General features: G+C 42.5%; 2 protein-coding genes and 1 long non-coding RNA gene across 3 annotated transcripts in view; 2 read left to right on the top strand and 1 right to left on the bottom strand.

Moving 5' to 3' along the window:
- Positions 1–1,384: 1,384 nt before the first annotated feature.
- zic5 (zic family member 5 (odd-paired homolog, Drosophila)) lies at positions 1,385–5,828 on the bottom strand. The gene is made up of 2 exons (XM_022195217.2): positions 4,616–5,828; positions 1,385–3,219 (listed from the first exon to the last, which is right to left on the bottom strand). Exons 1-2 carry the CDS (start codon positions 5,655–5,657, stop codon positions 2,780–2,782), a joined length of 1,482 nt encoding a protein of 493 aa, XP_022050909.1. The 5' UTR covers positions 5,658–5,828; the 3' UTR covers positions 1,385–2,779.
- Positions 5,829–8,010: 2,182 nt separating this feature from the next.
- Positions 8,011–23,876, top strand: part of LOC110951940 (uncharacterized) — an 80,928-nt gene continuing 65,062 nt past the window's right edge. Inside the window, exon 1 of the long non-coding RNA XR_002595759.2 lies at positions 8,011–8,873. This is a non-coding gene — a long non-coding RNA (uncharacterized LOC110951940). The remainder of the gene's footprint in view (positions 8,874–23,876) is intronic.
- On the top strand, positions 10,029–14,074 carry zic2a (zic family member 2 (odd-paired homolog, Drosophila), a). The gene is made up of 3 exons (XM_022195216.2): positions 10,029–11,523; positions 12,708–12,871; positions 13,044–14,074. Exons 1-3 carry the CDS (start codon positions 10,551–10,553, stop codon positions 13,236–13,238), a joined length of 1,332 nt encoding a protein of 443 aa, XP_022050908.1. The 5' UTR covers positions 10,029–10,550; the 3' UTR covers positions 13,239–14,074.

Genomic DNA, 23,876 nt, shown 5'->3' with positions numbered 1-23,876 from the left:
TACTTCAAAGCGTTTCTCACTGAAGGGTGACTGCTTCACTCCTTTTTATTAAGTCTCCCTCCTTTTTAATGCCGAAGGAACTGTCTGTGGTTATTTTTCCACCGTGTTTATTTTGGAACATTCATTGAGCGTTTGTTTCCAAACAGAACATACAAGAGTACGCTCCTCTTCTGGCCCCTTTTAGCCCTTTAAAAGTCCACGCACAAAACACACAGGAGGCCCACGAGTGCACACTTTGAATGAGGCAGGAGATAGTGTTGTTTTTTTCCCTTTTGGGAAATCATGAGAGGGCAGCTGTACATCTGATAAAGATCCTGTCAGAGAACTTGCAGATGTTGCTTTTTATTAGTGCGTCACTGCTCTGCTTTTTGGGACTGTAGATGCTGGTTCATAATTGCTGATTTCGTGCGCGCAGTTTTGGTGCCACTGTGGCCAAATTCTCCAGGTTGATCTGAGCCAGGTGTCTTAATTGAAGTAAAGTGGAATCTCAGGATATTTTTGTCATTTGGTGCGAGCTGCTTCTTTTTTCTTCTTCTTCTTCTTTTTTTTTTTTACTCAGTTCAGCAATAAGCAGCCTGTCTTGAGCATGGAGCCAGCTACCTGCCCACCGTGTGTTCGTGCTGAAACGCGTATTTTTTTGGTGGAAAAGGTGCATCCTCTGCTTTGATTATCGTTCATTTAGTGGCAGTTTGAGTTTTTCATCCGGGCATATTCAAATCTTGAGCGTCTCAGTGCCCAATTGCCATAGAAATCCTAACGCACCATGAAGACTGTCAAAGCAGCCAGCCCTTCCTCTCAGGAGCTGCAGCTCTTTGAAGTGGTGCAGAACTGGCGTTGGTCAATTTTAATTCTATGGACTGGACAGGCAACTCTTTGAAAGTGAGATTGTGCGTTTTAATGGAGGAAATAAGAGGGGGAACTTGTTTTATACACTCTATACAAGGCTTTGCTTATTGTCAGATATCTTTTTATCTTTTATTTTTCCCATGAATGATTCATGCCTCGGCTGCTTTGTGCTGGTCGCGCCTTTCAGAGGTAGCGCCATAAGGGGGCTATAAGTTTTCCCATTAGCTCAGTGATTAGTTTATACCAGCCTCCTTGGCCCGTTAGGCCTGTTTCTGAGAGCTGTGGATATTTTATAGAAATGTCAGGAGAGTAAATGAACAGAGCTGCTTCAACGTTTTCCTTTGACACTGATGCTTTCTTTACAGTTCATATTAAAAATGTTAATTATTTAAAGAGGGAAGTTTCCTTCAGATATATTGTACAGAAAAAGTATGAATCTCACAATCACCAGCTAAATGAACAGTCCAGTTGTAGGCTGTAAATGTTCTAATTGCTTCACTTAAATACACTCAAATAATAATAATTTGACACTTGTTAATTATGTACTGTATATGTCCTGGTATTTTTTTATTATTACTTTTTTTTTTAGCATGACTGTTATGTTGTAAATTAAATCTTGAACATCAAGGGTCTGCACACTCATAGCTGATTCATCTCTCTCTTCTTTTTTTTGTTCTTTTTTCTCCATTATTTCCAATGGCACCATGCACCTCAATATGAAAGACAGATTACTACAAAAAGGCATGCGAGAAAGGGACTTTTCACATTACACAGCCTATTCAAGTAAATGTTTTCTTCTTTTACAAGAGCACAAATAAAAATAAAAAGTGAACCAAAACCAAAAAAAAAAAGTGAAACATAATTTTGAAGAAAAAATAAAACCATCAGCAGGGTACTACGCATCACCAAAACTGATATTATTATTCTTTGGTGTTTCTGTAATTCCAGTACAACATTGATACCAGCAAATAAATTACAATGTACAAAACAACATTTTTTTTTCGTAATTAAAACTACACAACATTCACAAGCATCAGTTACAGTTACATATATACAAATCCTACAGGGTCAAAGCCTGTCAGTGTAGACATTTAGGGTCTCAAGGGACTTACTGGACTCTTTAACAAGCGTTACACTTGTGTATTTTGCATAAAATATAGTCTTAAATAGTTCTTAAATATTACAAAATTCCATCCAAACACATGTATTGTATAAATCTGAAAAAAGTAAATGAGAACCCTTAAGACACTCGGATGTTTGCCTCCTCTTTTTTTTTCCTTATTGGTTTTTCAAAGTCTGTACCACATTTTAAAGAAATCACACGAAAGAATAAAACAAGTCTCAGCTCTAGCCTGTAGATTTTGTCCACTAACTATTTGTGGGGTCACACACAGTACCTTTATCCCCCTTTAAATCTCCATAACATGACAGTGATTGATTGCAGTGTAGTTATTAACTGCAAGAGGAGGATGGGAGGCCAAGGGGAAGATTTCAGCACACCAGTTGAGTCTTAAGACAAGCAGTTAATTAAATTCTGCGTATTAATCTTGTAGGAATTTATTTTGCAAGTGAAATTTGGATCATGTTGAGATTTTTGGTTCTTTTAAAGAGATTTTCAAAGTCGGATCTAATCTCAAATTGTGTATTTGACATGTGTGATTTAGACTGTAGCTAAAGGTCAGGGGTCACCTGAGAGAAATTTCTTTCTCTTATAATTAAGCTTCCATTGCGTCCACAATTAACGTGGGTTTTCTGATTTTAGCACAGTAGTTTGAGTGACTACAGCAAAAACAAAATTAAAATTAGAAAATTAACTCATGAGTATCCCAAACGCACGGGCCAGCATGGATCTACACACTTTTTTTGTTTTGTTTTTAATAATGGGTCAACTAGATGGCAAAGTTGGACAGTCACGTGGTCGTAAAAAGGGGCATCAGAGCATCGTCCTTGGGTCTGAATTTCTGAAAGAGTCCTCGTCGTCCGAATCCGACGTGGGGACGTCGCTGGAGGGGGTGTGGAGGTGGTTGGGCCCTGCGCTCCCCTGGCACACGTACCACTCGTTGAGGTTGGTGACCTGAGGGGAGAGGTTCGCAGAGCGGTTCCTGTGCGGTTCAGAGTTGGGCGACAGAGGATCCCCGAGGGGGTTCGTGGAGGAGATGTAGGTGACGTTGGTGGAAGGGGGCGGCGGGGACTTGCAGTGCACCTTCATGTGTTTCCGTAGCGAGCTCGGGTGCGTGTAGGACTTGTCACAGCCGCGCACTTTGCAGTAGTAAGGCTTGTCGCTGGTGTGGACGTGAGAGTGCTTCTTCCTGTCGCTGCTGTTGGCGAATTTTCTGTCGCAGCCGTCGAACTCGCACTTGAAAGGCTTCTCCCCTTGAACAAACGAGAAGCAGATAAGAGTCAGAGTCATGTGGGATCACGTCCCAGTCCTAGAAGCTGTCATGTTTCAGCCGCATTTAGTGTATTTACGGTTTTATGAATTCAAAAGCCTCAGTCTAGCTTGTCAGCACACCACCTTTAAACAAATACAGGCAAAAAAACTATCTCATTAGTGTAGCAGTCACTCCTCTGGGGCTTCCTCCTCTCCAGAGCTTATTCACTAAACATCCACTCCACCCCTCCACCCCACACCCACCAGTCCAAAGCATATTCCTGTGTGAACACGTGTAACATGCCTTTAGGCCTTGTGGTTTACATGTATGTGTATGTGTGTGGGTGGAAAGGGGGGCACTCAGGAGACCACCAGGAGATGTTTATGTACCCTAGTGGACTCTGGTTATAACTCTTCACACACGCACACACACACTCCTTTCTCACACACACTCATTGTCATATTAAAATGGAAACACGCAGCTTTTTATTATTTTTTAAAATCCTGCATACATATAAGGGTGACATTAAAGCCTCCAAATGTAACCTTTATAACTAAAATGACCATGCAACTTGGATTTTATTTATTTATTTTTGATGAATTATTTATTTGTTTCCCTGGAGGATTTTACATGATGCAATAAGACGGAGAGGCCTGTCTATACTGGTAGCAAAAAGCTGAATTTAAGCACCTTTTTTTTGGTCAAAATAGATTATTGATCTATGTAATAATGACAAAACTAACCTTCACATATGAGAATTTAACGTACTGAAAAGTCAGACTGTTATTAACAGTCACTGTCTGGAAGTTTAAACACAAAGAAGCTCTGACGGACGTTTGATCATGATGCTGTTGTTTTGCTCGACAGTTTATCCGGATAGATTAGATTTCTTTGCAGCACAGAGGTTGCATCATAGCTGATTCTCCCGGTGGTCAGCAGGAAATCGGTGTCTGAACCTAATGCATATGTTTTTGTTTAGACATCATACATCATGTGATGGACTCGTCGATGTATAAACCGTGCTTTTGCGTAAACGTCCTGCGCCTGGAGACAATTACATTTACGCGTGTTCCAGCGCTGTGCTGCACGTACGTAAGCACGTTTTACAAATCATATGCCCTAATCCTTTCACGCCTACTGCAGGCGTCTCGGTGAGTAAAGGAGAAAAGTTTATATTTAAGAAAGGAAATGAAACACGTTAACGCGTTGTGCGAATGCGTGACTGAATAAAAAGTTTTTCTCTCGCCTCTGTGCGCAATTACGCACGGCGGCTCTGTCTGTCTGTTTAGGATGTGAACAGTAAATCAAGGTCGGGTCGGATGTATTCTAATACCCTGAGAACACGCGATGTTTTTCAGACTGCGCGGTGCAAGTTTGAGACAATTAGAAGTACTGACCTGTGTGAGTTCTCTTGTGAATCTTTAGGTTCTCCGATCGAGCGAACACTTTTCCACATCCAGGGAACGGACACGGGAAGGGCTTTTCTCCCGTATGAACTCGGATGTGATTTATCAGTTTGTACTTCGCTTTGAACGCCTTTCCTTCCCGCGGACATTCTTCCCAAAAGCAGACGTGGCTGCTCTGCTCCGGTCCCCCGACATGCTCCACCGTGACGTGGTTGACCAGTTCGTGCATGGTGCTGTAAGTTTTCGAGCAGGGCTTTTTCTGACTTTGCTCCTGGTCAATCCATTTGCAGATTAGCTCTTGCTTTATGGGCTGCCGCATGTATCTTAAAAACGCCCCCGCGGCTCCGTGAGGAGCAGAAGCGATGTTCACATTGAGGTTCATGGAGTTGTAGCTGTGGAGAGAAGACGGTCCATAGTGCTCTGGCCTGTGCCCGAAGTGCTCTGGCCTGCCGTAGATGTCCCCCGGTATACCCAGGCGCATCTGCCCATTGAGGGCATGGTGGTGGGCACCTGGGGACGCCTGGTCGTGAAGTCCAGTGAAAAGTGAATGGGCCCCACTTTCCGTGTGCCCATAAGCACCTGTTGGGGAGATGAACATGCCATGGTGATGAGGGGAGGAGGCGGAACTATGCTGGTCGCCAAGTGCATGCATAGCAGAGGCTGAGAGTTCTCTCCTGAGGATGAAGTCCCTGCTGCTTGAGTAGCCTGAGTGGGGGTGAGCCACGGGGAAACCAACTGTGGTCTGAGCAGAAGTGAAAGATGCCGCGGTCTGGGCTTCGGGATGGCTCTGAATGTGCTGAGATGGGCTAAGTTTGAGAGCATTTGTCTGTGCCATGTGCTCTGGTCCAAATGGAGTGAGTGCCACTCCGGGGTCGTTGCCCAGCTCCCCAGGGTGGAGGTGGGCATGGTGGGAGAGAGGGTGATGCCCCCCTAGCCCCGGGAAGCCTGTCATATTCTGATGAGGAAGGGGTTGAGTCGCTGCCAAATCCGCTAATCTTATCGCCGGATTCCTCTTGCTTAAAGGGGGCTCCATAACTACACTGACAAGTCCATCCGCACTCACCGCAATTGTTTTTCACCACACCACGCTCTCTAAAACATGAGGAAAATATGTATATAAGGGGTCTATAAGTTCTTTTGTCCGGCTTCTAACTCTGCTTGCTCCTTTTCCCACTCTGTCCTCAAGCGATTGGCAGAACATACAACAGTTGGAGGACACAGTGGGGAATACAGTTTAGAAATGGCACTGCGGGTATTGGACGGATTTCGGTGACTGGCAGTTAGGAGAACGAAGCGATTGGCTGTCGTTCAGCGCAGGGGCTCAGCAGGGTTCCGCCCCCTCACTCTCTTTATCGCTGTTGACTCCAAAAAGTTGTACTCACAAAGTTACCAGCAGATCTGTTTGTGCGGCTCCATGTTTACTGGTGCTGCTGCATGTGGACGACCGAAATATCAGTTTATGTGACAAGTGCATCTTAGTTTATCCGTGTTTTGGTTTTGACCAAATGTCTCTGTATGGACATGATTTTTTTTTTCTGGTCATGAAAAATAAATAATAATAATAAAAAAGAAAAACAAGCCGGCTGCTGGTGGATTTCTGTAGCTGGTGTTAGACATGCCCATGCGTAAAAACAGGAAGACAGCAGTGACGCCAAGTTTATTCATTTAGGCTTTTTTTAGGGGTTAAAAAGAATAACTTCGAAAACAGGAAGCTTTTTTTCAAGACCTAATATGAACTGTCAAGAAAATAAAAGATGCCAAGAGCGCATGTGAGCAGACATTTCCAGATTAAAATAAATAAATAAAATGCAGTTAAAGGTAAATCGATAAAACGCAGACATTAGAAGAATAGCTTTTCCTGGATTTAGGTCTTATGAGTTTTAACCCTTTGCTCTCGGCAGCAGTTTATTGCTCAGCGTTCTGTGGATATGATTCTTTTTCTCCCTTTGGCGATTAAAAATAATTTGTCTCTCGCAGTTAATTTCAAAAAAGCATTAAGTTAAGTTTTAACAATGCAGGCTGTCATTCTTCTATATTGTTTAAGATATGAAAGCCAGCACAAATCTCTTAAATCTACATTTGTTCACTTATTTATTTTTTCAAACTGCCTCATTTAAAAAACTTAATATAATTTAAGTTGTGCTTTTATTCTATGAGACGTTGGAGCAGACCTTTTCTTGAGGTGTGAACGTTGAGCAGTAAACTAAATCAGCTTGACAGTTTATTTCAGTGACTGTCTTGGCAGCACCTTCAAAGGTGTTATTTTTTTTTTCTTTTTACACACCAGCAAACCATTATTCACCAGCTTTTTCCCGCTCGTCTTGCCTCTAACCTGGGTTGGCAGACACTTAAACTGCATTTAGTTCACTTCACTGACAGATCATGCCCCTGTTGACAGCAGTACGTGGAACAATCCCTGACATGTCTTAATTCATGTTTCAAATCGAACTGGGGGGAACTCGCCTAAAAGCGAAAATAGCTACAAATCAGCCTGGCAACTCGCACGTTTTTGGAACCTGAAAAATAAATAAAACATACGTTCAAGTTCAAACACTGAACCAGTGGCGGACTGATCCTCCCTGGTGAAGTTCTCTTATTGATTTTCATTCTGTTAGAAAGGAGAGCTGCATAGCATAAGGCAGGTGCGCATCATGCAAACTGATTTATGAACTTGATCATCAGAGATGAAGGCTTCACTTTAAGAATTTTATTATTTACGCATGAGGTGTTTCATAATTACATAAAACCAAAAATAAAACGCATTTGAAGTCATGTTAGGGTGATGGTGTTTATTAACAGGTGACCATTTAATTTAATTTGGACTTTACTCTGGCTCATGTTTATACTATTAATACAATTTTTAGATCTCTAAAAATATATCACCCATGACCACCTGTGTGTGGTGTGTGTGTGTGTGTGTGTGTGTGTGTGTGTGTGTGTGTGTATTTGTGTGTGTGCCGTTTTGCCGTTAAATATATAAAAAAACATAAATGATGCCCAGCTCCAAAAAGAGCTCCTGGAAGCCTCATAAAAAGCCCAGAAGGAGCAGTGGGTGCATTGTTTATGATTAGTTTAGGAGGGGCCCCGTTTCTTACACAGTAAATTAAAGCAACACAGTAAATTGCAGCTAGTTCATACACGGACAAAAATTAACACCAAAATATAGAATTTTGATGATTAAAATACCAGCAATTTGTAAATATCATTCAATTCCCACTTTCTTTTATTTTGAAATTTAAAATATATATATATAATTAGAATGGCGTGTCCTGAAGGAATGGGTTAATTTTTATTGACATATAGTTTACGAATTACCCCCCCCCCCCCCCCCCAAAAAAAAAAAAACAAAAAAACCTGTCGATGCCTCAGACAGAAGCGGGGGGCGTCTTGAACCTCTCTGTGTCTCTCTCCCTCTCTCTCTCTCTCTCTTTAAAACAAAGACGCTTTGTCATAAACAGGGTTATTTTACCAAAAGGAGTCAAGGGGGCAACATATGTGGTCTTAACGGGTCATAGGTCAAACATCCATGAAACACAAGGTCACGGAAGCCTCACAAGTAACCTTCCAGTGTGTCAACATATTGATACTGTCAGATAACACAGGGGAAGAAATACGCCTTTGGCACCATTAGAATACGCAGCCATGAGCGCCCTTCTGTGATCAAGACTGCTGGTTTTATTGAGATTTCTTCTCCTGTCAGCTTCAACTTCACATCACACTCTGAGCAGTGCGTATTTCAAGCGATTTAATTGTTGCATCTGTAGGGCCACGTCTCAATGTGTGCTTCTGAAAACCTGTTGAAATACTTGGTCTTTGGGGGATTTTTTTCAATAGGCTGGACCCCTCTTCTTCTCCCAAGCAGAAGGAAAACCCACAACCATGTGCCTCTGTCCGATTGATTTTTTTCTTCCTCTAAATTTTCTTTTTTCACCCTATCTGGGGAAGTTTTTTTTCTGTGGTTTTCCAGTGAAATAAAGAACTTCTTATAGGGGTCGGCAGACGTGACTTTGAACTTGGATCAGCTCCTGCGTTTCCTGTGGTGCGGGTTGAAATAGACTTGGAAGAATGGCACACAACGCTCAGCCTGTCCCACTCTGAGGAGACAGACAATTTCAAAAAAAGAAGTTTTTAAAACGTTTTTCCCCCCTCGCCTTCGCCATTATTAGTCGCCCAGAGAGACTCGGAGAGCTCAGACAGACAGACAGAGATAGACTGACAGACGGCAGAGCTGCAGGGATTTGCTGAAAACGTAAGTAAACTTCATTTAACTTGTGCGTTGTGTGTGTGGCCTGTGTGCAGATTCAGAGCATGGCTGTGGTGGGAAGTTGCCAGAAAATGGAGCAAAAGCTTGTTTCTAAAATTTCTCTGTGAGAGAGAAAATGGGAATCCTCATGAGGAGGATTTTATGGTTTATAGTGGGGAAAAAATACAGCAGCAGCGTTATAACGACAGAAAACACTCTAATTCACAATCATATAAAAAGAAAAGCACCCTAGTTTACAGCTGAAGCTCCATTACTGAGGGTTCAGGGCAGCCTCGACCTCACAGGTCACTAAGGGTTAACTTGGATCTTAGCACAGTTCACCACCATAACATGTAACTTAATTGGTGTGAACCACCGAGGAAACACAACGAGCAGCATATAGAAGCTTTAAAGAACCAACAACAAGCGGTGGCGGTTGGGAGTGGGGGAAGCAGAGCACCACTACAAGCCCAGTTGTGGTTGTAGAACCAGTGAAAAACCACTGGACTCCATATGGAGGCACACATGCTTCCTCAGCTGGGAAGAATTAGGTGGCTCAAAGTGAAAACACACCTTTAACAAATAATCAAATAAAAATGAATATATACATATATATATTCAAAACTGATTATATACCATAAATGGTCTTAAAGTAGCCTAATTTTTGTCATTTTCCTTTCCGCAGTGATGTATTCATACAAACCATATATTTCGGAAGACAACAGTGTCAATTCTCAGCTCTAACGCCACCACAATAACCATGTTTTACTTTGAAAATGTCAAATTACGCAGGACTTTTTGCGCAATCTACACATCGAGACAAATAACCAATTTCCTCATTTCCATTAACTTTCTACTTTCCTATTATTTCTCCTCCTAATCCACGTTCTCCTCCTTTATCCACGCTACCACTTCGCACCTACAGAATATAAACAACAGAACCGTTCTCTCCTCTCTCTTGTTCGTGATTCTTCTCGCCTGCTCACACACGCCCCCCCCGAAATCTTCTGCCTAAAAGTAGGCGGTAATTATTAGTGGAAAATGGCGTTGGGCTATTAAGTCGCCAAAGCGCTACCTGCTATTGGAGGGGCACCTGGGATTGATGAGGCGCAGTGGCCAATGAGACGGCGAGGAACGAATGAACGAGCTCCAGTTAAAGGGGGCGGAAGAGGAGGTAGAGCCAGTCCACGGAGAAACAGAGACCCTCCGCGATAAACACAGGCGAGCCAGAGAAATAAATACATGCCCAATTGGAACGGCGTTTTTTGAGATGCTCTCCTTCTGTGCGCGCAGGAGACACCTAGTAAGATAATTATTTAATTCTCCGAGTGTATTTTAACGCGTTTTAGCTGTCAGGAGGAGAGGACACAAGGAAACTCTTCACTTCCTCACATTTGGATTTTTTTCTCACTCGCGAGTAAACTAGAAGTAAATTCGTTGCTCGATAAGCCGAGCCTTTTTCTTGTTTTTATTTTCCCTTTTTCTTTCTTTCTTTCCTTTTTTTTTTTTAAATCATGAGCGGAGCTGCTTTGAATCACGCCTGATATGGTGTTTCCAAGGCTGGAAGTTGAATCGTTGCGTGCCAGCATCAAGATTTGATTTTTTTTTCTCCTTTAACTTATCCGCTGTGTAGCTTTGAGCTCTGCTGGTTTAAACGAGAACAAACACCCGCTTTCTGAAATAATGTTACTGGATGCTGGTCACCAGTTCCCCGGACTGGGAGTGGGCTCATTTGCCAGGCATCACTCGGCCAGCGAGATGCAGGAGAGAGACTTGAGTTTGGCACAGAATAGCTTTGTAGACTCGGCACACATGGGTGCGTTTAAGCTCAACCATGATCTCTCTCCGGGACAGAGCTCTGCCTTCACCACCCAGGCGCCCGGCTACCCCGCTGCGGCTTTAGGGGCTCACGCCGCCCATGTCACGTCGTATGCAAGCTCTCCTTTCAACTCCACCAGGGACTTTCTCTTTCGTAGTCGCGGCTTCGGAGAATCCTCTCCGGCGAGCAGCCAACATACTATTTTTGGCCCCACGGCGGGATCCCTTCATCACTCCCACACAGACACTCAAGGCCACATTTTGTTCCCCGGGATCCACGACCAGCACGGCTCCCACGGATCCCCGAACGTCCTGAATGGCCAAATGAGGCTCGGACTACCCGGGGAAGTTTTCGGACGCTCCGAGCAGTATCACCAGGTTTCCAGCCCGAGGACCGACCCGTACTCGGCCGCGCAGCTCCACAACCAGTACGGCTCGATGAATATGAACATGGGGATGAACATGGCAGCCCACCACCACCCCGGTGCCTTTTTCCGCTACATGAGGCAGCAGTGCATCAAGCAGGAGCTCATCTGCAAGTGGATCGACCCCGAGCAGCTCAGCAACCCCAAGAAGTGCTGCAACAAAACTTTTAGCACCATGCACGAGTTGGTTACGCACGTCTCGGTAGAGCACGTCGGTGGACCGGAGCAGACCAACCACATCTGCTTCTGGGAGGACTGCTCCCGGGAGAGCAAGCCGTTCAAGGCAAAATACAAACTGGTGAACCACATTCGGGTGCACACTGGAGAGAAGCCTTTTCCATGTCCCTTCCCCGGCTGTGGAAAGGTCTTCGCACGGTCGGAAAACTTGAAGATCCACAAGAGAACGCACACAGGTAAATTCTCAACCGCACCGTGCATTTAGTAATTTATTTTGGAGTGATTTATTTTGAATAGCAAGAATGATGTAATTGTTGTCACTTAGCGTGCATGTGTGTTTATTCCGTTGTTCTAAAATATGCATCGTGCCAAGACAAACACACACGGAGATCTAATTACCAGCGGGTATTTTCGGCTGCTAAAGCAGATAGTATTCTAGAAACAGTTAAAGCAGATTTAGGGAGCCCGTCCAGGAGGGAGAGGGAATGCGTTTAGGATGAAGGGGAGAATTCATTTCTTTCATGGCACGGCAGCATTTCAACAATTCTCTCTGGTGGGAGGAAAAAATCCAAACGCGTAAAACAGAAATTTAACCAAGCCCGTGTGCGTTTTATTGTTTGGAGTAAACTTTAGAAATGGGTCAAAGGGGACAGTGGGAGCGCGTTGCGTGCGTCGTAGAGCAGCGTAGTGAACCGTATCAGCGCGTTTCCAGCTCGCATCTCTTCCCCTTCAGCCACACACACACGTATAGATTTTTCCCACTACTCTGGCCTTATTAAAAATATTTCTCTCCCGATCGATTCCTGCTTAATGTTTGTTTTCGGAGTTGTGTGTGGATTGAGTCCCAGCAGCAGCAGCAGCAGTGTGAGGGATGCCTTTTGTTTTTCCTATGCGCCCCTTTTGATACGAGCCAATGTGCCAGACAGGGCCATTACCAGCCTTTCACATTTGGACTTATTTTCTTGGGAAATACATTATGGTGCCGTGCCATGAAATTGCACAGGTGCTAATTAGATTTTTATTGTCTCCCCAGCAAATGGTATGCCTTCTGTATAGGGGCCTGCTCAGGTGCTCAGGACGGCCTTGTCGCCTGCTTCTCCCACCCCCCTCTCCAAATCACTATGCGCATTATTTAGGCTAAATAAGATGCAGCAGCTCCCCCCATCCCATATTTAAAAGGGGGGCTTTTTAGAACTTTTGCATATCCCAATTGAGTTTATAGTACGAGTTGTTTTCTGTTTTATTTTAGAGAGCACATGTATAGGAGGGAGTCTGCACTCAACTTTTGCAATTGAATGTGAGCGATCTACACAATCCCTGCTTGTTACACACTCAGCCTGAGGCGTTAGAAAAAATCTGACGGTGGTTCTTCTTTTTTTTAATTTTTTATTTTTTATACATATATTATTTCTTCCTGCAGGAGAGAAACCGTTCCAGTGTGAGTTTGAGGGCTGCGACAGAAGGTTTGCAAACAGCAGCGACCGAAAGAAACACATGCACGTCCACACGTCTGACAAGCCATATCTCTGCAAAATGTGTGACAAGTCCTACACACATCCCAGCTCTCTACGAAAACACATGAAGGTAAATGGCTCGTTGCAGGAATTGTGTGTGTTGTTTGTGTTTATTCTGTTGCTCACACACTGATTTTTGCAGCATTTATTCCCATCAAAATCCACATTTTCCGCTCAGCTTTAAACCACATTCTAAAGGCATTTTGTTCTTGTTTTTTTTTTTTTTTAATTATAATTCCCAGGTCCATGAAGCCTCCCCACCAGCATCAGACTCATCACCAGCAGCCAGCTCTGGTTATGAATCGTCCACGCCTCCAGGCCTGGTGTCTCCCACCACTGAGACCCAAAGCAACACCACCCTGTCCCCAGCCTCAGCCGTGCACAACACCACCAGCCACAGTGGCCTGTCCTCCAATTTCAGTGAATGGTATGTGTAGGACTTTAAGCTGAAAATGAAGCAACACACACTCATTTCACAGCACTGAGGCCATTCAGCAGGAGATTTGGGACATGTGCACGCGGGAGACACACAAGCATTTGTTTATTTTCTAATTTCATTATTTTTCTGAGTCGCCAGGGAAGATGAGGATTACCAACAGAGGAGAAAAATGTATAATATCCGAGGTGTATTTCATATTGTAAATACTTACTAAAAAAAACCCCACTTTCCCTTTGGTTGTGATAGTTTGTCAGTCTTTGGTGTATAGATGTTCCTTCAATGGTAGCTATTTCTCTAACTGGACTTTTAGTGCACATATTACGATAAAAAATTGTACTATAATGTTGAATATTGTGATCCTAAGGCAAATTGATTGTACTATACTAAACATCTATAAACTGGAAAGAGTGCCAAAGTTAACATTTAACTCAAACAGACCACAATATTATGCTTGTGAATGTATATTTTAGTTTGCTGGGCTTAACTTGTGATGTTTTGTGCTTTGCAAGTTTGAATTGTGAAATACTATCTGGAAGATTGTGAGGACAATAAACGTTGTGCCGTTGGATTTTTCTGTAACTACACCCTTCCTTTTGTAAATATCAACTGCCATATTTATCCATTTGTAATTAAATTATGGTATTTACTTGCTACAGATGAAACAGTATTTATAAAGAATGTTTCTTTACCTATAAATATGTACAATTACGAGCTTAACATGGGCAGTTGTTTCGTTCTGTGCTTTTGTTCAAAGTTTTAAGAGGTGTTTTCTTCCTTATTGTGATAAGAATTTTACTGCATACAAATATAATAAAAGGTGTTGCAAGTGCTAAATATTCTTTTGCTTTTTCCTCCTTTTTCTGCGCTGGCTGGGTGCAGGTTTTAGGGAGTTGCATCTTGCTGGGCGGTTTTGTGTGTTTTTGGAATCAATCAGGGATTCTTTGAGAAGTTTCTGGTGTCAGACATTTAACGTGGTCACCAAATATTCTCTCAAATACTCCCAGTTCTTGTGTTTAGGCATAACAACAATGTGGTGTTTTTTTTTAACCTCAAAGCCTGCTTGTAGGCCCTAAACAACATGGCTGCTGTGGTGCTGAAATAAACAAGGAGCTTTGGTGAATTTTAAGTGTTCGGACACGGTTTAAACACTTCTGGGGATAAACTACACTCAAAACAAGGCTACTTAAATACCAACTAGTAAAAATAGTCAGTTTAAAAGTTGACATTTTTAAAAATTAAATGATGAAAACTGAAGCAAATTAAAATAATAATAAAAAATAAAGCATCACTCTTGCACACACATGCTTGTGGGCTGGAAAACTGTAAATCTTCTCTCTTCAATACATCCACATCTTGTCACTTTACATTTTAACCATGCCAGAGTTTATTTGAAAACACAGGCTGTTAAATGGAAACCCCTCCCCCTACACACACACGCACACAGACATGCACACACACACACACACACACACACACGCATGGACTCTTCACTGCACAGGAGTTTAGTGCAGGAACAGCCGTGAACTTGAGCTTGACTCGGCTTATGGTCCTTTACCGTCTAGGAGCAGCAGCATCTACGTTGCTCCAGTTTGGAACCTGTTCTGGAAGATGACCATATGCTTCCTCCGTCTGATTGCTATTAATTTAGATTGGCTTTAAAGAAAGGGAGAAAAAAATCGCTCCGGGCGTGTTTGAATTTGACGGTTTGCGGTGCTGTGATTATAGATATTGACAGATTATTGTCTTGCGCACGGATGTGAGGCTCTTTGAAGGCAAACGGGCAAAAACATCCCCGTCCAACTACAGGCCGTAAACATAAATATATATATATATATTTTTTTTAAAAAAAAAAGGTTGCGTATGGACTAAATAAGGAAGCCAGTGTTGGTCAGCTGCTGTTGCTGTTTTGTTGGCCTCTGCTAATTGCGCATGCTTCCGTGCGGATAAGTCGCTGTCATTATTGTTCCATGCGTCGTGTTTCATGGATGTTGAGCACAAGAAACACGTAGAGGGACTTGTTATGAGGCCGCAGCAGCAAGTGGCACGCTGTCTGCCAGAGCTGCAACATTACAGAAGCTTTACTTGACTCATATGTAGTAAATATTAAAAATATATATATATTGTTGGGGATCTCTGGGGAATCCATGTTGATTACAACCAGCTAATTATATCAACTAAAATCTATTAGAACCTAATAAAATATTTTTGGTGCCTCTTTAAAATGCTTTCAGGCTCCTTCCCCATGCACGGTGCGCGCCTCACTTCTCCATAAATCTGCCAGTCCATACTCTTATTTCGGAGGAAATAGTGTAATGGCTGGTGGGATGAGGGAAATGATGGGTTTATATGCAGAATATTTAGCACTTGAAATCACCTCCTAACGGTGCCCTGAGTTGGCTGGCCCGGTGACCTCCTCGGCTGAGGAAGGTATGACCTGTAGGGAGTGGGAAAGGTCAGCTCCACACAGTGTGTCGATGTCGGTTCCTGTTCGGCTCCTGCTGCGCTGATATTGATCCGCAGAGCAGGAAGCAGCTTTTTTTCTTCTTTCTTTTCTTCTCACTGCTCTTTGTACATTGTTGCCTGTACTGTAAAGGATAATATACTTTAAGAGCACTGGTCCAACCTGCCTCACTGCAGCGCACCGGTGATGGAGCAGCATTTGGACTGGGGTCAAAGTTCAGTTCTTTAAGGTCGTATGATGAGTTTAGTCGTTATGAAAGTGTTGCAGGAAAAGTGGAGATTGTTGCTTTGAGGATGCAGGAAGTAAAGAGAGGGTTCATCAGTGCAAAAAGGAAAAAAAAACATTTCGACTTCATAATAGACGTTGCATTTTCAGCCACTTTTAGCGCAATCTGAATGGCTCCATGGTTGTGTTTCCTTGCCTTTTTACAAAATTAATGTCCAGTTAATTCAATTAAAGGAAACCAACAGGTTTTTCATGAAGAAAGCTGCTTGGAGAGACAATTTTTAACAATTTATGAAGGCCAAGCGTGAGCAGCATATGATAAATGTATGTATTTAACCACAAACTGGGTGCGTAATTGCGCACACCTTTTTTTATTATATCAGATGAGAACAGCGATGAGCGTTAGTGTGGAGAGGTGAAGGCGGGAGATGAGGTGGTATTTTGAGGTCTCAGACCTTGTTTAGGGGACACATGTATGATGAACACCAGTTGACAGGAGGCAGCGTGTCGATATTTGGGTCCAACGTTGAGCTCCGCTGCAGTTTCAGCGCACGATGTGATGTGAGCTATATTAGTTCCTGTGTTAATTGGGGTTGGGTTGAAGTTTCAGTCAGAGGACGAAGCGAATGCGGATAGCACCGCAAGGCCTCCTGGGAATCAAATTAAGTCAGCGTCTCCAAGTGATGCCCTTTGGAGCGCGCATGTGCGTGTTTGCGCGTCCTGAGTTGTTGGTTTGCAACCGCAGCAACATGTCAGAAGTGTCAGTCATTTGTCATTTCAGGTGAATTTATCTTCTCCCTCTGTGTCACCCATCATCTCTCTCCCTCTCCCTCCCTCTCTCTCTATCACATAAACACACACAGGCACAACATGCACCAATTGTGTATTTGCTTTTGTGAAGTGGCGAAAAATAATGTATGATGGTGCGTCTTTTCAAAACTTACGTGTTTTTGCATAAATATCTCTCATTATGATGTTTAAGTGTTGGAAAAATAAAGATAAGGCACCGATGGGCCTTTAATTATGACTCTCCGTCGTTCGTAATTCACTTAATATGGCAGTTTTGTTTCTTTATTGTTTGTTAATTGGATCAGAATCAGACGTTTTGTTTGTTTTGTTTTGGGCTATTTTTTTTTTTAGAATGAAACTTGCATACATTAGGGAGATACACCTGTGCTATTTTACTGCATGCTGATTAGGCAGCCACATCAGAATAAGTACGATTGACCTGATTTTCTTGGAGATGTGAGACGTCATTACGCACATTATAAAGTGTGTAATGATGCGCAGCGTTGGGCGACAATAGGTGGACTCAGTGGGCTGTTCATAGCTCACTATTTAAATAATGAAAGAGAACAGTTGTAAAATGTAAGTGTCGTACAGATTTGGTGTAATTATACAGAGCAGGTGCAGCTGCAGCAAATAGATAAATAAGTAAACAAATAAGGGATCTTCTTACAGCATCACAGCAACAGCGCGTCAGGATTATTGTATTATTTATTTAGTTTTTTACAAAGAAAACGCAAAAGTTTGTAAACGAATTCTTTCCAAATCAACAACAAATTATATATATATATATATATATATATATATATTCAATTACGAAATAAATCTTGTACAAGGTGTTATCTTAAATTCACTTCGCTCCTATTTAAACTGCTTAAATTGTAGTTCAAGTAGAAGTTCTACACGAAGTCATATCGACTTCCAGGCCTTTGTTTTCTCCGAATAGCTGCTTCATTTTAAAATCTGTGAATTCTTGCGTTTCAGTTCTGGTTTAAAGGAAATATTTACCTTTTCTACACACCCTAATTTCGTATCTTTTCAACTAAATTCATTTCACAATGTGATACTTCCCAAATGTGCCCTTCCCCCCCTCCAGCAGAAATAACAGAGACACTATTAGGAGTTTAGTCGGTGACCGTGTTTTGAAAGAAAACTTGAGAAACAAACGCCACATCCTTTAACTGCACTGGAGCTGCTGTAATGAAATGAACGAGTCTGTGTTATTTTTAGTCACACAAGTGTCACTTCAAACACTGGCCGGCCTCACCTACAGGGTGATTTTAATGCCGGTTGTAAGTATCACATACATTTCATTAAAATACTCCACAATGAGCAAAAGCCAGACAACGCAACAAAACAAACAAAAATAAATGATTTAATAGTTTTTTCTAATCACAGTGCACTTGCAACTGATTTGGATTGTAGATTATTATGGAATGATGTGAATGAAAGTTGTGTTATATCTAAACGTAATAATTGCTGCTTTTATTTTGATATTGTGTTTTAAATGCAATCAGGAGGGTGCTGTTTGTGAAGAGGCCTTCTCTCTCTGTTTCCCTCAGTTCATTGTGTAGATCTGTGCAGTAAACTTTATTATCATAAGCAGAACATAAACACAATCAGTAATGAACAGTCTTTATATTCAATATTTGCTGTTTGTATGTATTCTTGCAAAAATGAATATGTTCTTTCTTTTTCTCTCTTTCTTTCTTTCTCTCTTTCTTTCTTTCACTCTTTCTTTCTCCTGTTTTCTGCCTGTATTTCTCTCTCTCTCTCTCTCTCTCTTTCCATTCCTCTCTCTGAATCTCTCTCCCTCTGTCTGTCTGTGACATGGCTTATGTTGTGTTTGTACTGAAGTCGATGTACAGTCTGCCTTTCCTGTGCAACGCTGCTCCCATGGCCTTTCATCTGAGTTCAGCGGCCGCCTTTCTCACACAGATGAATGTGTTTCTGTGAAAGAGCCGGAATGGCTGTCACTTCTCCTGGCACGGCGGAGAAACAAACAAAACCCCCTACTCCTTTAAGGAAGCTGGCGCAGGCACCTCCCATCGGACACAAACACTACAGAGTCAGAAGCACAAATAGCCTCAAAAGCTAAACACTCTCCCTTTCATGCAGAAAGCTTGGCATGGCTGGCCCTCTCATGCACACAGAGAAACACAAAGTGGAGAGGTGCAGAGTAAATGACATACTCGAGCTTGACTGAGGTGTGCTCATTGTTGTGGTCTCCCCCCAAAAAGTGTTAGAATTCCACTAATCCCTCACAAACTCAGCATCCTCCCCTGCTGTTGCTTTTGCAGCGAGGTTCTCAATATGGCTCCTGTACAGCACCTTGCCAATTCTGTTTATTTGCCACAATAGGTAATGCGCTGTTAATATGAGACATTTTCAGGTAGCGCCTTTCTGCTGCAGCCAAAGCTCTTGAAGACAGGAGCAGGTGTACCATCAAAGAGCAATTATCCTGCAAGCAGAACACAAAACCAACCGGACAAATAGTGGATGATATTCCGCTGTTCATTCTTTTTTTTGTCACTGTTTTTGCACATATTTACACACACAGTACATGGATGGTGTGTCAGTTTGGCGTTGCAGTCATGACGGCCCCAACACTCCCAACGCTCACACACACACACACACACACACACACGAACTTCCTCCACAATTCAAACCACACTAGGCCAAGGAAATTTTCAATTTCCTCACACCTGTAAACATGCTGTTTTACCTCAGCTCCTTTGATCTTCAAACAGACCAGAGCTGTGCCCTGGGGGACTCTGTGGAGAAAAGGTGACTGGGTGGTGTGTGTGTTTTCTGCTTTATAGGAATGCCGGCTGGTAATGGAACACACCTTATGGCCATTTCTTACATTTCATATTTTAAACTCATGCTGGAAGAAGTCTATCATGAGTATCATTAAGACCACCATGGATGCTGCTAAAACGTCAGTTCAAGCACAAGGGTCTAAACTGACGCTCAATGCTACGTTACAAAGTGCTGTTTTAGGCTCAAACCCACTGAATCCCAACTTTTGTGTCTTAAAAATCTTGTAAGACAGAGAAAAGGGCCTCATTCTGACATGGAATTACTTCATCCTGTCCTGTGTGAAAATGTGATTATCGTGAGCAGCCTAACACGATCATTTATGAGATGTTACTCGGTTATCTTTATTTAAAAAGACAGCACTGATACCCCTTTAAATGGGCAAATTTAGGATTTTTGTTACTCAAGTTTCCTCCGACAGCGACAGTGAAACTCACAGGTCACCGATGGAACCTTATCACGGCATAAACATGTAATCTGTAAGTCACTACAAATCAGCTCCAGCGGTTGATCTCTGCGTTTGAACATTCGCTGTGACACATTAGAAAAGTTTTCTGAAGGGCTGCTTCTTTCTTTTTGGAAAACAATTCATGCCAGTGAACCTTAGGTGTGAGCACGGTGTTCGCGCCCCCCCTCGGCTGTCACTCAATTCAAGAGCGATCAGAAAACAAAAGTCAGTGCTCATATTCAAATGGATTTATATGATATGACACAGGGATGAGTTGAACATCCCCCCTGCCACTCCCCCTGCTCACACACTAGCCTTCCAACCTTCTGTCGCCTGGTTTGTTTTCTCATCTTTTCAGACTTTATTGATTTTTTTTTTCCTCCTTCAAATCTTACAAGACAACCCCCTTGACATGAGCTTAATCTAAAGGAAAGCGCTGAAGATGGTTTTTCAGTAAATTCTTCCCTTTCACTTTGAGATGATTTAATTTCTGATGTGTTGTGACATGACTGTGTTGAATGCTTAATGTCTTAAAGCACATCGGTGGTAAGAGGCTGTCTGACTTCCACAGGTTTATCTAATGAGACAGAAATGAAAGAGGACAGGGATCAAACCGGTTGCGGTCCCCACGATGCACACTCTTATTCCGTAAGTCATTATCACTCTGATCTTAACAGCATTTTCACTGTCTGCTTGTCTCCAGAGGGTTCCATTCACCAGAGGAGACAAACAAATAACACACTGGTGTAGGCTTTGTCACATGCAAATCAGCACTCCTCAACTTTTTCTTTTCTTTGCATTTCCATCAAAACCACCATTTGGTCGCCGCGGCAATATGGGCTATTGATTGTATCTGTTGATACATTCCTGAGTATTTTTCTTTCCTATCAGAACTGTGAAGAAGTACGACAGCTTCCTCCAGGTTTATCAGTGCTAGCCTTTCTCAGCGGGGCTTCCACTCAGATTGCACCCCGTAGACATTGTCAGCTCTCTCAGAAGAGGCTGTGGTTTGCTTACCTCTAGTTCTTGAGTTTAGTGAGCTGGAAGGAACTAATTTGATTGACTTCCACCTCCTTTTCTCTTCTCTCTCTTGTACCTCGCAGTCCCCCTGACAGTAAGAGACTCTTCTGGTCAGTGAGTGTATTGACGGGCAGTCAGTTAGCACTTGACATGTCAATGTCCAGTCCGCTCCAGTCTCATTAGATTGTGGGTGTTTCTGTGTGTTTCTCATCGACAGAATTGATTTAATTGATGGTAATCTAAGAGGTTATGGCTGTGTTATCCATTTGTGAAGTTAGGAGTTTGGGTTCTCTGGCGTTTCTTCCATCAAACAGGCATCTGTGCTGTTGCAACACAATTTCTTTATTTTTGTACAGTGTTATTCCTCTTTCTGTGGTTCCAAGTGAGCTAAATCAAGAGCAAAACAATGTATTTTGCTGATGAAAGATCCTAAAGCTCTTTGTATCAATAATACCCGGGTATGAAGTAGGGCTGGCCCAAATAGTGGTTTCTGGCCTCCGAATATTCTGGCCCTTTTAAAGACGAATATCCGAATATTCGTTCCGCCCCGTAACGTTCGACGTGGGGGACGGCCCGAATAGTCGGATCCGTTCGTCTGGTCTCCCAGGTCCAAATTTTGCCTTGGTTTTGTCTTCCCAAACAGCGGAGGTCTTCAGCATCTTCAAGCGTGACGTCAGAGTTGGCAGCCATTTGGCCATTCGGGCGGTGGTAACAAATACGAATGGATGAGCCGGGATGAGCCGAAGAACACGGCGGGATGAGCCAAAGTGGGCCGAAGGCGGAGGGAAGACAGTAACGCTGCATATTCTGTCTGCCCCGTAACGTCCGACCGGGGGAGGGGAGGGGGGCGAATATTCGGATACCAAAATTAATATCCGGATACCACCGTAGCGAACGAATATTCGGAATATTCGGGTCCAGCCCTAGTATGAAGTAAGGAATTTGGCTTCTTTCTTGACAGTTCTTCCATTTAATTGGCATTTTTTTGTACACAAGCAATAAGGCGCCACGCAAAGTCACATTAGAAATGATTTCTTTATTCTTCCACAATGTTATTCCTTCTTCTCAGTGGCACTTGGCTTTCAAATCTAAAGCTAGTCAGAGTGAACTAAACCAAGTAAAAAATGCTGTAATTTGTTACTGAAATAATGTAAAGCTCTTTGTATTGATGACACCCAAGTATGACGTTAATAGTTTGGGTTCTCTGGCCTTTTTTTTCCCACTTAATAGGTATGAGGTATGGCACAGAAACTACCATTACAAATTAGAACGCTTCTTTTTGTTGAAATGCTCTATACCTGCAAAATTATTTCTTTATTCTACACAATGTTGTTCCTTCTTCCCAATGCTTCTTAGATCTAAAGTTGATCCAAAATCAGTTACATCAAGAAGGAAACAAAATATTTCACTGATGAAAGATCCTAAAGTTCTTTATAGTGATAATACCCAAGTGTGAAGTTTGGGTTCTTTGACATTTCATTCATTTAATAGGCTTTTTTTTTTTTAACACAAGCAATAAAACATTACAAAAAAGTCACATCAGAAATGAATCTTTTGTGAAAATTATCTACTCCTGCTAAATTCTTTCTCCATTCTTGTTGATGTTTTACCTCCTTCGGAATGCTGCCTGACTTTAAAATCTAAAGTCAATCCAAAATAATCTAAATCGAGAAGAAAGCTCAACATTTTGTTGATGAAAGAATCTAAAGCTGGAGCGCAGGACTTCCAATGAACATTCAAGCCCCTTCCAAAGTAGAACACATTTAGATTAGCAGTGCCAGATAAATCTCTCTAGCTTTTCTAGCATAGCACAGTTTTAAGTCTGGTATTTGTGATGACTTTTCCTTTTCTTGGTGGCACACTGGTAGCGATACGTTTTACACTAACCTGCAGTAACTGGATCACTAGAGCTGCGGTAGGGAGTAGTGTCAGACATGAAGTTGTCTACACCAAATACGGTGGAAAAAGCATGGACGTTTCTGAAGCTTCAGATGAAAAAGAAAGCTAGCGTTCAGAGGGACGTGACATAAGCATGTGCAGGTGGTGTTTGTCTGTAACTGCTCTCATTGCCTGAAGGGGGAATCAAAAGTTCTGCAAAACCCATGCACAACTGATACTTGTTTCTGTTTCTTCAGTTGTTTTTTAGTATTTTGCAGGCATATAAGATCAGTAGAAGTCTAATGAGTGAAAGCTTTAACTGCTGGGTCATCTTTATTTTCACACAAAAAGCCAATGACTAGGAATAGGTGGTGTTTCATTGATGGATACTAGTGTGTTGTCTGCGTGTGTGTGCACAAGTGATAAATAAAGGTGTCAAGGCGCCACATGTTTGTCAGTGTGCTTTTACTCCTCTCTGTGTCAGGTTTATGCATATATATATTTTTGAAGGATCCATATTTGTCTTGCAAAACATGAATATAAACATGACTTTAAAAAATGCCTCACACACTCTCACACACTCGTCTCTTCAGCACCGCAGACTGACATTCCCTCCCGTCTGCTGTTTTTCTCCACTCACCTGCAAAGCAGGCGTTGATGGGTGTGTGGCACCCCGTTCCAGGAGTGTTGGCTAAGTTTACTTCCCACCAAGAGTCTCCTGAGCCGGAGGAAGCTGAGGCCCTCCGGACCCCCAACCCTCACACCCCCACCACCACCAGCACCCCGGCCATGCGGGAGCCCCTGTCCCAGCAACACTTGAGAAACAAATCAGACACACTGTTGACAGCCGCTTACGGTGAAGCAGGAGGATTGGGAATCGCATGAAAAGAGCGGCATTCATGACATGATATTTTCACGACTGGTTGTAAAAAAAAAAAAAAAAAAAAAAGAGGGAGAGATTTGGTGGAGGGGTGTTTTTTTTTTTTTTTTTTTTGTTT

This window comes from Acanthochromis polyacanthus, chromosome 14 (assembly GCF_021347895.1).
Source record: "Acanthochromis polyacanthus isolate Apoly-LR-REF ecotype Palm Island chromosome 14, KAUST_Apoly_ChrSc, whole genome shotgun sequence".
Taxonomy (NCBI): domain Eukaryota; kingdom Metazoa; phylum Chordata; class Actinopteri; family Pomacentridae; genus Acanthochromis; species Acanthochromis polyacanthus.
The sequence above is the reverse complement of the archived record's forward strand: the minus strand, read 5'-3'. Positions and strand labels throughout refer to the sequence as shown.

Bases quoted from the DNA above. Each gene is read 5' to 3' on its own strand.
- zic5 (XM_022195217.2), bottom strand. From the start codon at position 5,657: ATGGAGCCCCCTTTAAGCAAGAGGAATCCGGCGATAAGATTAGCGGAT. The intron at 3,220-4,615 runs GTCAGTACTTCT...CGTTTGTTCAAG, and splicing joins TCACAAGAGAACTCACACAG to GGGAGAAGCCTTTCAAGTGC.
- zic2a (XM_022195216.2), top strand. From the start codon at position 10,551: ATGTTACTGGATGCTGGTCACCAGTTCCCCGGACTGGGAGTGGGCTCA. The intron at 11,524-12,707 runs GTAAATTCTCAA...TTCTTCCTGCAG, and splicing joins CCACAAGAGAACGCACACAG to GAGAGAAACCGTTCCAGTGT. The intron at 12,872-13,043 runs GTAAATGGCTCG...TATAATTCCCAG, and splicing joins CTCTACGAAAACACATGAAG to GTCCATGAAGCCTCCCCACC.